Source organism: Plectropomus leopardus, chromosome 6 (assembly GCF_026936395.1).
Source record: "Plectropomus leopardus strain MGB_pleo_1.0 chromosome 6, ASM2693639v1, whole genome shotgun sequence".
Taxonomy (NCBI): Eukaryota; Metazoa; Chordata; class Actinopteri; order Perciformes; family Serranidae; genus Plectropomus; species Plectropomus leopardus.
In genome coordinates, this window is record NC_142181.1 from 1,247,219 (window position 1) to 1,259,718 (window position 12,500).

The following is a 12,500-nucleotide window of genomic DNA, read 5'->3' on the forward strand; positions in this document are numbered from 1 at the left end:
ATTATAAAAATATATATATATATATATATATATATATATATATATATATATATATATATAGATAGACGTGTGTGTGTGTGTGTGTGTGTGTGTGTTACCTTGGCAGGAGCCGTCCTTGCCGTTGTATCCCTGCTGACAGGACACACAGCGGTACGATCCCACAGTGTTCACACACTGCTGACCGGGACACTGAGTCGGCTCCGCACACTCATCCACATCTGAAAACACACACACACACACACACACACACACACACACACACACACACACACACACACACACACACACACACACACATACCTTTATAATTCATCCTCTGGGAAGCATGAATATCTTTATCAAATTTAGCTCTGTTTTGACCCAAAATAACAACAATAAAACATCAGAAAAATATTAGTAAAATATTATTAAAGAAATTGTAGTATAGCAGAGAATTATTAGCAAAATATCCTCAAAAATATTCTTAAAATATTACTTTAAAAATGTAAAATAGCCAAATTATTTGTTAAATATTCGTTAAAAATTTGAGAAAATACCATAAAAATATTTGTAGTCTTGTTTGTTTGTTTGTTGTCTAAAAATATTGGTACATTAACAAATAAAAAATAGTGAAGTATCAGAAAATTATAAGTAAAATATATAGAAAATATTAGTATTTATGTGTTGGGAAAATTCTGTTTTTCCCACAGGACAGCCACGCCACAAACGTGTGATGACATTATCGTATATGATGCACTGTCGTAGAGGAAAGCGCCCGCAGACCTTCACACCGCCCGCCGACGCTGCGGAGTCCCAGCTGACAGTCCACGCAGCGGAACGACCCCTCAGTGTTCACACACCGCTGCCCGGGACACGAGCCGCCGTCCTCACACTCATTTACATCTGAAACACACAGTTTATCTGTCCAACAACGTCTCAGCGGCGAGCGGATTCAGAGCAGTGTGTGTGTGTATGTGTGTGTGTGTGTGTGTGTGTGTGTGTGTGTGTGTGTGTGTGTGTGTGTGTGTGTGTGTGTGTGTGTGTGTGTGTGTACCTGCACACTGTCTGTTGATGAGTGTGTATCCTGGTCGACAGGACACACAGCGGTACGATCCCACAGCGTTCACACACATCTGACCGGGACACTGAGTCGGCTCCGCACACTCATCCACATCTGAACACACACACACACACACACACACACACACACAAAAATGTCATTTAACCCTTTGAAACCTGGGTCGTCGTCACTTCTCTTGTGCTGCTATCTGACCTTCAAAACTTTTGAAACCTGAGACGATCAGTTTGATTTCTTTCAAAAACAGACAATCAGTAACTAAATAAAAAAATAAAATGTACTGCAAATTGCAAAAAAATATTAAAATGTGACAAGAAAATTAAAAAATAAATAACTAATATATATGAAAAATTAAAAAAATATATATTTTTAGAAACTCGTGGAAAATGTCCAGATATTATTTATAAAATTATGTACTTTAATATTTAACATTAGGTTACAGAAAAAAAGATATTTAATGTAATTATTTATTTTTATAATTTTATTTTATTTTGTCTCTTTTTCAGGTTATTTCCTGTTCCTCATACTTTTCTTTTTTGTGCTAATTTTCTTTTTTTTGTAACTATTTACTAATATCTTGCTAATATTCGGGTCAATTCTTGTTGCTTATTGCCTTCTTTTTTGAAGAAATCAAGCCAATTTGCTCAGTTCTTAGAATAGTTTCACATTTTTGTGAAATCTGTTTATTCTCGTCCTCTCTGCGAGTCAGATGTTCTGAAATATAAAATTGTAAAATAAGAACTGGCTGTTTGGTAGTTATACTGAAGTAAATGATGTGAGTGCGTCCTTCCTCACTCTACCTGTGCAGTTGTTGTTGTGGAGCTTGTAACCATGGCGACAGACACAGCGGTAACTTCCCGGTGTGTTTTCACAGCGACCGTTGGAGCAGGGAGTCTGGCGACACTCGTCGATGTCTGCAGACGAACCGGCGACAGAAAGATGAAACCTCAACCGGCAACATTATAAATGAACAAACTAACGAGTCTTTATTGTGTTATCAGATAAAAATCTGAAACTTGACATTTAAAAAGTCGTATTCTTCTCTTTGCAGTCAAAAGAGCTGTTGATTAAAATGTGACTTCATAACTTAATGTGTTCCTGGTATTTAAAATTTAAATCATCTTAAAAAATATTTGTAAAACAATTTGAAAATTACTATTCATAAAACATCATAAAATATAAGTAAAATGTACTAGAAACTGCAAAAAAAAACCCTTGAAATGATTTCCCAATTTTTTGAAAATATCAGAAAATTATCAGTAAAACATCCTTAATACATTATTAAAATATTCCCCCAAATGTGTAAAATATTGGAAAAATAAGTAAAATTTGCTAAAAATGTAAGTTAAAGATAAAAAGTATTATTACAATATGTTAAATTAAAAATATATGTAAACTATCAAGAAAATATTAGCAAAATACAAAAAAATAGTAAAATATGGTTAAAAAAAAAAAGTAAAATATCTTAAAGTATTGGCAAAATATGTTTAAAAAAGTAAACATCAAAAAGTATTTTTCAAATATTTTGATAAATGAAAGTAAAATACCTGAAAAAATCTGAAAATCCAAAAAAAGTAAAACATGCAAAACATAAGGGTAAAATATTAATAGGTGTTAGTAAAATGTAATTAAAATATTGGGAAAATATTGGCAAAATACCAAAAAAGTTAGTAAAATATGCAAAAAAAGTAAAATATCAATAAAATATTTTATATGACAATTATTATAAAAATATCCAAAAAACATGAGTAAAATCTACAGAAAAATAAGCAGGATATAAAGTAATTACGAATAGTCTAATCTTTTACTGCTGCATTCACTAATAATCATAATTCAGCCACAAAATACTCAGATAAATGATTCTGAAATTGGACATTTTGACACAACATGAGCTGGTCGCCAGGCTAGTTTACCTGTACCTGTTCATATTTGAATAGAGAGAATAAGGAGGAATAAATTGCTGAAGTGAGCAGCAGGTGTGCGTACCTGTGCAGAGCCTGTTGTGCAGCTTGTATCCGGCCTGACAGGACACGCAGCGGTACGAGCCCTGACTGTTGATGCACTCCTGACCGGGACACTGCAGAGCGTCTTCACACTCGTCCACATCTGAAACACACACACTTTCATCTGTAACTTATGATTAAGTTTCTACACGTGTTTTGTTTGTAAAATTTTAATTTGAAAAATAACCGTCTGTCTCAGATGTGCTGGAAGAAAATTTAAAATATGCATAAAATGGAAATACAATTATCTCAACATTGTACTTGAACAAAAGTACTTCCCACCGATGCTTAATGTGGCAGAAGTAAAAGTGGTCACAGATTATTAAAACTATATAATTATTTTAACATTTGACATTTTTTATGCAGTCTTAAAAAAAACTTCAACACTTTTTTAACGAGTTTTTAACTTTTTTCTTTTTTACTTTTTAACATTAAAATAGTTTTTTGTTTCAATTTTTTAGTTTTAAAACTTTTTTTGGGAGTATTTAACTTTAAAATGTTTGACATTTTGAATTCACGTGTCATTACCTGTGCAGGTGTTTCCGCTGAGTCTGTAACCAAGGCGACAGACGCACCTGTAGCTGCCCGGCGTGTTGTGACAGCGACCGTTGCTGCAGGGATTCTGCAGACACTCGTCGATGTCTGAGGACGCCACAGAGGGAGATTATTTTAGTGAGGAGAAGAAGAAAGAAAAACCTGAACAGGTGGAGAAACTACAGGAAGCGGACGTCACCATGACAACTGGTCTGCTGGCTGCTGCTCCTGTATCCGGACGGACACACACACCTGTAGCTGCCCATGGTGTTCACACACTCCCCTGCTGAACACACACCTGGAGACTGCACACACTCGTTTACATCTACACACACACACACACACACACACACAGACACACACACACACACACACACACACACACACACACACACACATCAGAAACATTATTCTTGATTTAATTGTGCTTTCTGGGATCTTTTGTTGCATCGTTTGTCTCATTTTATGAGGACGATCATTGTCCCAAGTGTTGGTGTGAGTTGGTCTCTTTATAATAAAGCTTGTAAACTTGTACAATGAAAGTTCATAAGAAATTGTGTTAAAGGAAAAAACATTCTTTTTTTTCTTGAAGTCACTTTTTTTAAAAAAAATATATTTACTTGTCTTTTTTTTGCTTACTTTCCAGTAATTTTCTTGCAAGTTTTTACTAATTTCTTGCTCATTTTTGGGCAATATTTTGTGAAGTTGCTTATCACCCTCCCATGTGTTTGAAAGGGATCAAGTGTGATTTGGTCTCTTTAAAATAAAGCTTCATAAGAAAATGTTGTATTTCTGATCAACTTTCTGCAGGAACTGAACATTTCGATGAAAAATATTTCATTTAAAGACATGAGACTTTAGATTTTGGGATTTTTCCCCTAAAAGTCTTTGCTCAGAGTCAGATTTCGGCTGGCAGTAAACTCAGGTGGAAATTGTCTGCATGTGGACAGCAGGTGTGTGTTTGGTATGTCTCCGCTAACTGAAGGCAGATGCATGCGAGCTCAGAGACTGCAGTGTCCGGTGATATCAGAAAACTGAGCCGAGGTCGTTCAGGTTAATGTACAAACACGTTAACACGCTCTGCGCTCTCTGACCGAGTCGGCTGGTACTCACGCTGGACTCGGGCCGGTCGGGCGGTCGGGCCGACGGCCGGGCCGGGCCTCGACCCGCGCTCAGGGCTCTGCGGATGGACCCGAGCGGGCAGGGAGTCGCCTCGGGCTGCGGGCTGATCGGGCCGCGACACAGAGGAGGACAGACCTCCTGCTGAGGAGAGACGACTCCCACTGAGTTCATGTCATTAAATACTTTGTTTTTAAGAAACTTCAGATTTGCAGATTGATTTCTCTCAAAAACAAAGTTTAACAGGCAATGAGTCACTTGGAGAAAGAAATGCTGCAAAAATTGCCGGAAAAATCTAGATTTTTTTAAAGCTAGGGAAAATTCTGGGGAATAAAAGAAAAAAAGCAAGAGAAAAACAATATTTATAATTTACACTTCTTTTATTAGTGTCTTATTTTTTTAATGTGTTTTTTTTTTTAAATCTTAGTGTTTATCTGCTTAAATTAGGTTAATTATCTTTTCCACGTTTAATGTATTTATTAGACCATTTTTGTACACATTTGTTTTGTGCTATTTTATTATTTGTGTTTTAATGTTCTTAATGTTCTAAATTTTGGTAATGTCATTAGGAGGCAGGGGAGAGGCTGCATGGGTGTCTGACATTTATTTTATTCTGTAAATGTTTTACTTGGGAAGCACTTTCTGCTTAAGCTTAAAAAGCGCTATATAAATAAATATTATTATTATTATTATTATTATTATTATTATTATTATTATTATTATTAAACATTTACTTTTTTATTTTCTATTTTAAAGTAATTTTCTGGTAATTTATCTTTACTTTTTTTTTTTTTTTACAAATTTCTGCTTTTTTTTGGGTCATTTCTGCTTTCATTATTCATTGGCTTCTTCTCATGTTGCTCAGGTTTATATATTTATATCATATTTTTATATTTATAGAGCCCATTATCACAAAACATGGTTTGCCACCCAAGGAAGGTTTCAAAGGGTTAACCTCTGAGAACTGGTTTCATTTCTTTATCGGTCAGTGAATACATGAATACATCAATAAATACATAAATAAAAAATAAATGAGTAAATAAATAAAAAGCAACAAGGAAATGACCAGATAATTAACTGGGATGGATTAAAGGATATTGCCAAAAAAACTGGGGGAAATTGTCAAGAAAACTATATTTAGTTTTATTCTCATAAAATAATAGTAATAATAATAATAATAATAACATATAAAATGATGTTACAGAACAGTTTTTGCAGGGTTTTTTTTAGGTAATTTTCACTTCTTTCATACATTACTTTTTCTTTTCTTTTTTTTTTACTTTCCAGTAATTTTCTTGCAACTTTTTACAAATTTCTTGCAAATTTTTGGGGGCCAATATTTGTCAAGTTGCTATTGCTCTCACGTGTTTTTGAAAGAGATCAAACCAATTTGTTTAGGTTTCAAAGGACTGAATGATTGAACGAAGCAGTATTTAGCTCTTTGAGGCTGTGATACCTTGACTCGCGGTGGGTGGAAGCTGTGGCTGCAGGATCCAGGGTCTGCCTGGAGTCCGGGGTTCGGGCTGGGTGGCCGCGGTGTCGGTGCCGTCGGGCTGCAGCGGCCTGGAGGAGGAGGGAAGGTCGGCCGGGCGAGGCTGAGGCTGAGGTCGGGGTTGAGGTTGAGGTTGAGGCTGAGGTCGGGGTTGAGGTTGAGGTCGGGGTTGAGGCTGAGGTCGGGGTTGAGGTTGAGGTCTGGGTTGAGGTTGAGGTCTGGGTTGAGGTTGAGGCTGAGGCAGACTGGGTCTGATCTGGGTTCTGCTGGTACCAGCTGAACCAGCGCTGGATCCGGCACCTGAAGCAGAAGAAGATAACTGCTGAGATCTGGAGGCTCCACTGTAACTGGAACCAGAACCAGGACCTGCTGGAAAGAGGTGTGGATGTCTGCGTGCTGGAGCGGGCTATCGCACATTTCAGTGCTGGAACGGGTGGTTGGACATGTCCACGCACTGTCACACGTGTCCGTGCTGGAGTGGAAAGTCAGTCATGTTCGCGCTGGAGTGGGATATCGCACAGTTACGTGCTGGAGCGAGCTGTCAGATATGTCCGTGTGCTAGAGCAGGCTGTCGGACATGTCCGCGCTGGAGCGAGCTGTCGGACATGTCCGCGCTGGAGCGAGCTGTCGGACATGTCCGCGCTGGAGCGAGCTGTCGGACATGTAAGAGGCGGGGCCGGGCTGTAGGAAATGTCCGTGTGCTGGATCGGTCGAAAAGAATAAGAAAAGTTTAAATTTAGGTCTGTTTTTTTAGCCCGCCTGTTAGTTTGGCTGACAGTTGTTCTTTGCGCTGAAAAAATTTGATTTGACATAAAGTAAAAAAGAAAAAAGTAGCTTCTAGGATTGGGGCCATATTAAGGTAAAAGAAAGTCGTTTTTAAAGTTTGAGAGTAAAGTCATAATTTTGAGAATAATCTTGTTATATTTCAAGGATAAAGTCATAGTTTCATGAGAAAAAAAGTTGTAATTTTAGGAGAATAAAGTGGAGGAGGCTGCCTGTGCTCCGCTTGTTTTAAACTTTGCTGACTGTATGTTTATTTTTAGGGGTCGACGATATAGTTTTTTCAGTGCCCATACCGACAGTATGTCGCTTATTAATGAGACTGATAACTAATATTTGGAACCGATATGCATTTACAATAAAAACAAAAACATTTCTGTCTAAATTTGGAATTTGGAATAAAACAAACTCCAACACAAAACTTTTTGCAACTTTTTTATATATAGTGAAAATTTAAATAAATTTAAATAAAAATGAATACATAAAATCAGCTCCCTGAAGTCCCTCCCATGCTGACACTTTCTTTACGTGTATTGCAGGCTGACTACCCTGGTGCTGGTTGAGTGTAAAGCGCAGACTTTTTTATTATTTCATTTTTCCGGCAATCATTAAAATAAATTACCGCTACAGATAATCCACAAAATCCAAATATACGAATATTGGCCCCGATAATCGGCCCCTATTTACAAGACCCTCTCTTGTAAAATTACAACTTTATTCTCATAAAATTAAAAGTTTTTATTCCTCTCTTTTAATTTCTATGACTTTTTTTCTCATAATATTATGACTTTATTCTCAAAGTCTCGATTTTTTTTCTCCTCAGTTGCCCTTAAACTCCGTCCTAACTTTTGCTGCTTCCTGGTAGCTTCGCTTGCTGCATTTCTATGACTTCGATGTAAAGACACTTTATCTTGATGGAGAGTAACTGGTACATTTTCTGAGTAGTGTGGATCTACATGAGGTACCCTGGTTATCCTGGTTGCCGTGGGTTACCAGCGAGGCTCCTCGGCTCCCCAGCTGCTCGTTGACTCTCTGGTTGAACTGCAGGGCCGAGGCGGAGTAATGGTAACCAGGACCGGCCGGACAGATCTCTTTAAAGGCCACTGGAGGAGGAGGAATTAGGATCGAAGAGTAAATAACACTGTTACAGCTGCTGCGACACTTTGTCTTCCCAAAAAGACCGTTAACTCTCTGAAACCTGCATCCACACCACAAGAATTTTAGCCTTTGAGCCCTAAATAAACTGTTTAAATTTCTCTTATAGACATGGAGGAAACAGCAACGAACAACTTGATGAAAAATGTTCCACAAATTACAAGAGATTTGCAGATTTAGAAAGGTTTTATTTTTTTTAAATATAGGAAAAACTGTCGAGGAATTTTTTTTTTAAAAAAAGCATGCAAAAGTAACTATTTTTATAGTCACATATTTATAACTTTGTTACAAGAATATTATAGTTTTTAAGCAGTTTTTCAAGGTCATTTTCTTGTTTTGTTTTTTTTTTGTTTTTTTGTTTTTTTGTTTTACAAATTTCTGAGGTCTTTTTATTATTAGTATTATTATTATTTTACCTTTTTTTGTTCATTATAAGGTTATTTTCTCGTAACTTTTTACTTTTCATTGCATTTTTTTGGGGCCATTTCTTGATGAGTTGCTCATCACTGTGTTCCCATGTTTTTAGACTTTAAGGGTTAAATAAACGTTACAATAATGTTATCAGTTTGCCGTCCAGGTGTCGCTGGCTCCACGGTAACCCACCTGAACCGAAGTAGGGACACCTCTGGCAGTCGGGGCCCCAGGCTTTGCCGACGCGGCTGCAGCAGCAGATCTGCTTGGTGATGTTCCTGAGGATGGGCAGGGAGCAGGAGGACGGCCCCTGGCCTGGACCCAGGACCCGGTGACACTGACCCTTCTCCTCCGATATCACACTCTGAGCTGAGGAGGACACACAGGAGGAGGACAGGGGACACGTTACACAGAGGACATCCTGGAGCCGGTGTGGGAGTTCAAAGAGACGTGAGGCCCCGGGGCCCCAGCAGAGCGCTGCATGCAGAATCACAACATGCTGCTCCATCAGAGTCGAACGGCCTCGACGGACACTCGACACACACCAAGCAAGCTCTGACATCACAGACGCTGCTGCGCTCTGAGCCACGAGGAGCAGGAACAATGATGCAAGAGACAGACAGAGGACTAAAAAATTTTTTAAAAAAAAGTAAACATTTAAACAAAAGTTAAGGGACTCAGCTCACTTTACCTGGGGGCCACTTTGACTAAATGACAGGAGGCCAGGGGCCAGTCACAGGGGCCCCACACATGTCTCTAGGATTTTAGGACGTTTCTTGGATTATAGGGAGTATTTAGGATATTTGGAGATTTTTAGGATTTAAGTATGTTTTACAGGATTTTAGTACATTTGTGGATTTTAGGACATTTCTTGGATTTGAGGAGATTTCTCGGATTTTAGGACGTTTAGGATCCTCCTCTGGCTCTTTTTTTAGTCAACAAGCTCTATTCTGATGCTGTTTTATTCACTCTGACACCTTATGGAGACTAAAAGGACAAAAACTATTCACAGAGTCAATCACTATCTTTATTGTAGATTAGGAAATGTTTGGGGGGCCACTATCAGGGACCAGATTTGACCCTCGGGCCGTAAGTTGGGCATCACTGGTCTGCACGTGTCTGAACAAAGTAATCGAGCTGACGGTAGACATTTATGATAACATCCTGACTGACATCAGATTTTAAAGGTTTGGTCCATCATCAAATACCACGAGTCCTTCAGAGGCTCTTAATTACCTTTTTATGAAAGCTCGCTAATCAGGTACTTGAAAACAAAAAGAAAAAGACACAAACGGACAGTGGGACAGTTGTCCTCATCGGGAGGACGAGCAACAAACAACAAGCCACGTACAAACTTAGACAGACAGCCAAGACAACATCAGAGCCGCGAGTTTCATCAGGCCAGCCCGCGCAGACGCACCAATGATGTCTCCTGGAAATTATGTTTGTAAAACTTCCAATCTGCAAAAATTTATTCAAAATACTTTTTTACTGATGTCATTAGGAGACGTTTTGGCGTCACTTTTATCAGCTCAGTCACCAGAACGAAATGCCGGCATTGCATGTTTCTGCAAAAAATATATTTGCATATTTTATACCAACGTTTGTAAAGTGATGTAAAACACGAGGAGACTAAATGCAACAGAAACAGACTAAAGAAAAGCAGGCTGCGTCTGGTTACCATGGAGACGACTCAAACATTTTGCAGAAGCATAAATTGAAAACTTTGCGCAAAATGTTCATCGAGATCATAAACGCTGAAAATATAACATTTTCCTTCAATGTCATCTTTAAACAACTTTACTGATTAAACTTCACAGTAGAAAGGTGATGATCTCAGTTAAATGTTGTCAAGTCAACAGTTTAAAACGTCTTATTTTGATAATTAAATCTTTTTAACCCTTTGAGACCTGGATCCACATCAGTTTTCTTGTGCTGCATTCAGATGCCGTTAAAAAGCTCTATGACCCTTTGAAAACTTGGCAAATGTTTTCATATTGCAAGAAATTTTACCTATAAATTTGTTAAAATAACAATTATAATAAATATCTAAAATTATGTTACAGAGAAAAAAATAAAACAGTATATCAAATAAATATATATTTTTTTTTTTTATTTCAGTGATTGTTCTGGGTCTATTTTGTTGTTTGATTTTAGCTTTTTTTTTTGCTTATTTTCAATTCATTTTTTGTAACTTTAAAAAAAAAATTAATTTCTGCTAATTTTTTGTTTTATTTCTCTTTTTCATTTTTTATGGCAGATAAATTGGTTATTTATGTCTTTTTATATACATTTAGATTTTGACTGAACAATGTATTTGTAATGTATTACAAAAATACATATAAAGTATATATTTATATATATATAATTTTTGGGCCATGTCTCGTCACGTAGCTTCTAACCTTTCCTGATCTTTGAGTTTTGTAATTTCTAGGAGACAAATTTTGGACGAAGACGAGAGAAAAAACAACAGATCTTCATCACAAAAGGACAAAACCACACCTGACCATCAGTTACCAAACACACACACACACACACACACAATACACACCCGTCCACGAGCATTTCCAGCCAGTTTGGAAGCAACAGAGAGACGAGACGTCAGGTTTAATTAATCAGCCTTGATTAGAGCGTTGTCATTGATCACCAGCATCCTGCAGCAGACCCACCCTTCCTCCTCCTCCTCCTCCTCCTCCTCTTCCTCTTTAGCGAATGCCGGTCGGAATAAGCAGAGCACCAGTCAGGCTTCACGAAACCCGTCTGAACACCAAACTTGTCCCATGTTTCTCTGGTTTTTAGCAGAACAAAGAGTTCCACTGACTTTGAACAGAACAAAGAACCCGTTGACCTTCAGCGAGACAACGAGGCTCTCTGACGTCCACACAAAGACGTCTGTTGACCTTCACCAGAGTTTTAATGAACTGCTGACTTTCTGCAAAATATTAAAGGGCCACTCCGCCTATTTCACACAGCAGCAGGTTTGAAAGACGCATGTTCAGCTTTCAGTGCAGGATTTTAGGACATTACTTGGATTTTCGGATATTTCTGGGATTTTAAGACATTACTCGGACTTCAGGACATTTATTTGATTTAAGGCGTTTGTATGATTTTAGTATTTGATTTTAAATGATTTCAAAGATGTCGGATGTTTCCAGGATTTTGTGTAATTTTTAGGATTTTAGGACTTTTCACGTTTTAGGATGTTTCCAGGATTTGAGGGCATCTCTATGATTTTGGGACTTTTCTTGGATTGTAGGACATTTCAAAAATTTAGGACGTTTGTACGATTTTAGGATGGTTCCAGGACTTGAGGACGCTTCTAGGATTTTAGGACATTACTTGGATTTTGGGATATCTTTAGGATTTTGGGATGTTTTCAGGACTTTAGGACATTTCTTGGGTTTTAGGACATTTATGGGATTTTACGACATTTACTGCACAAGTACACTGATAATCAAACTAGGTTTCAAAGTGTTAAAAGACGCGGAGGCTCTAAAAAGCAGAATATCGATGTCCATCATATCGTGTCTCAGGTGACAGCAAAGCTGATACTGGTTTTAATTTTTTATTTTTAATCTGAAAACCTTTCTGAGTTAATGTTGAAAACGAGACAATATTTGGTGCTGTGATGTTTTCAGGTCAACAGTCGCCCAGATTTTAGAGACTTGATGAGCCCTGATGGATTCGGGAAGTCCCGCATGGACTCTGCGTTATTCCGGATGTCATTCCCAAGCCGGTGGCTGTGTACGTGCATGTGTGTGTGTGTGTGCGTGTGTGTGTGTGTGTGCATGTGTGTGTGTGTTACTCACAGATGCAGATTCCATGTGAGGCGTCGAGGATGAACCCCGCCCTACACACACAGCTATAGCTCCCCCTGGTGTTCACACAGATCCCGTTCTCACACAGCCCCGGCTGGAGGCACTCATTCACATCTACACACACATGCACA

General features: G+C 38.1%; 1 protein-coding gene across 1 annotated transcript in view; it reads right to left on the reverse strand.

Annotated features, from left to right (window-relative positions):
• The window catches only part of ltbp4 (latent transforming growth factor beta binding protein 4), a 77,545-nt gene that overhangs the window by 19,422 nt on the left and 45,623 nt on the right, over positions 1 to 12,500 (reverse strand). The window contains 12 exon segments of the mRNA XM_088078450.1: positions 99 to 218; positions 763 to 882; positions 1,034 to 1,153; positions 1,858 to 1,971; positions 3,044 to 3,163; positions 3,589 to 3,702; positions 3,794 to 3,919; positions 4,708 to 4,857; positions 6,170 to 6,505; positions 7,951 to 8,088; positions 8,744 to 8,920; positions 12,361 to 12,483. Of these exon segments, the coding sequence (XP_087934576.1) occupies positions 99 to 218; positions 763 to 882; positions 1,034 to 1,153; positions 1,858 to 1,971; positions 3,044 to 3,163; positions 3,589 to 3,702; positions 3,794 to 3,919; positions 4,708 to 4,857; positions 6,170 to 6,505; positions 7,951 to 8,088; positions 8,744 to 8,920; positions 12,361 to 12,483 (1,758 nt within the window).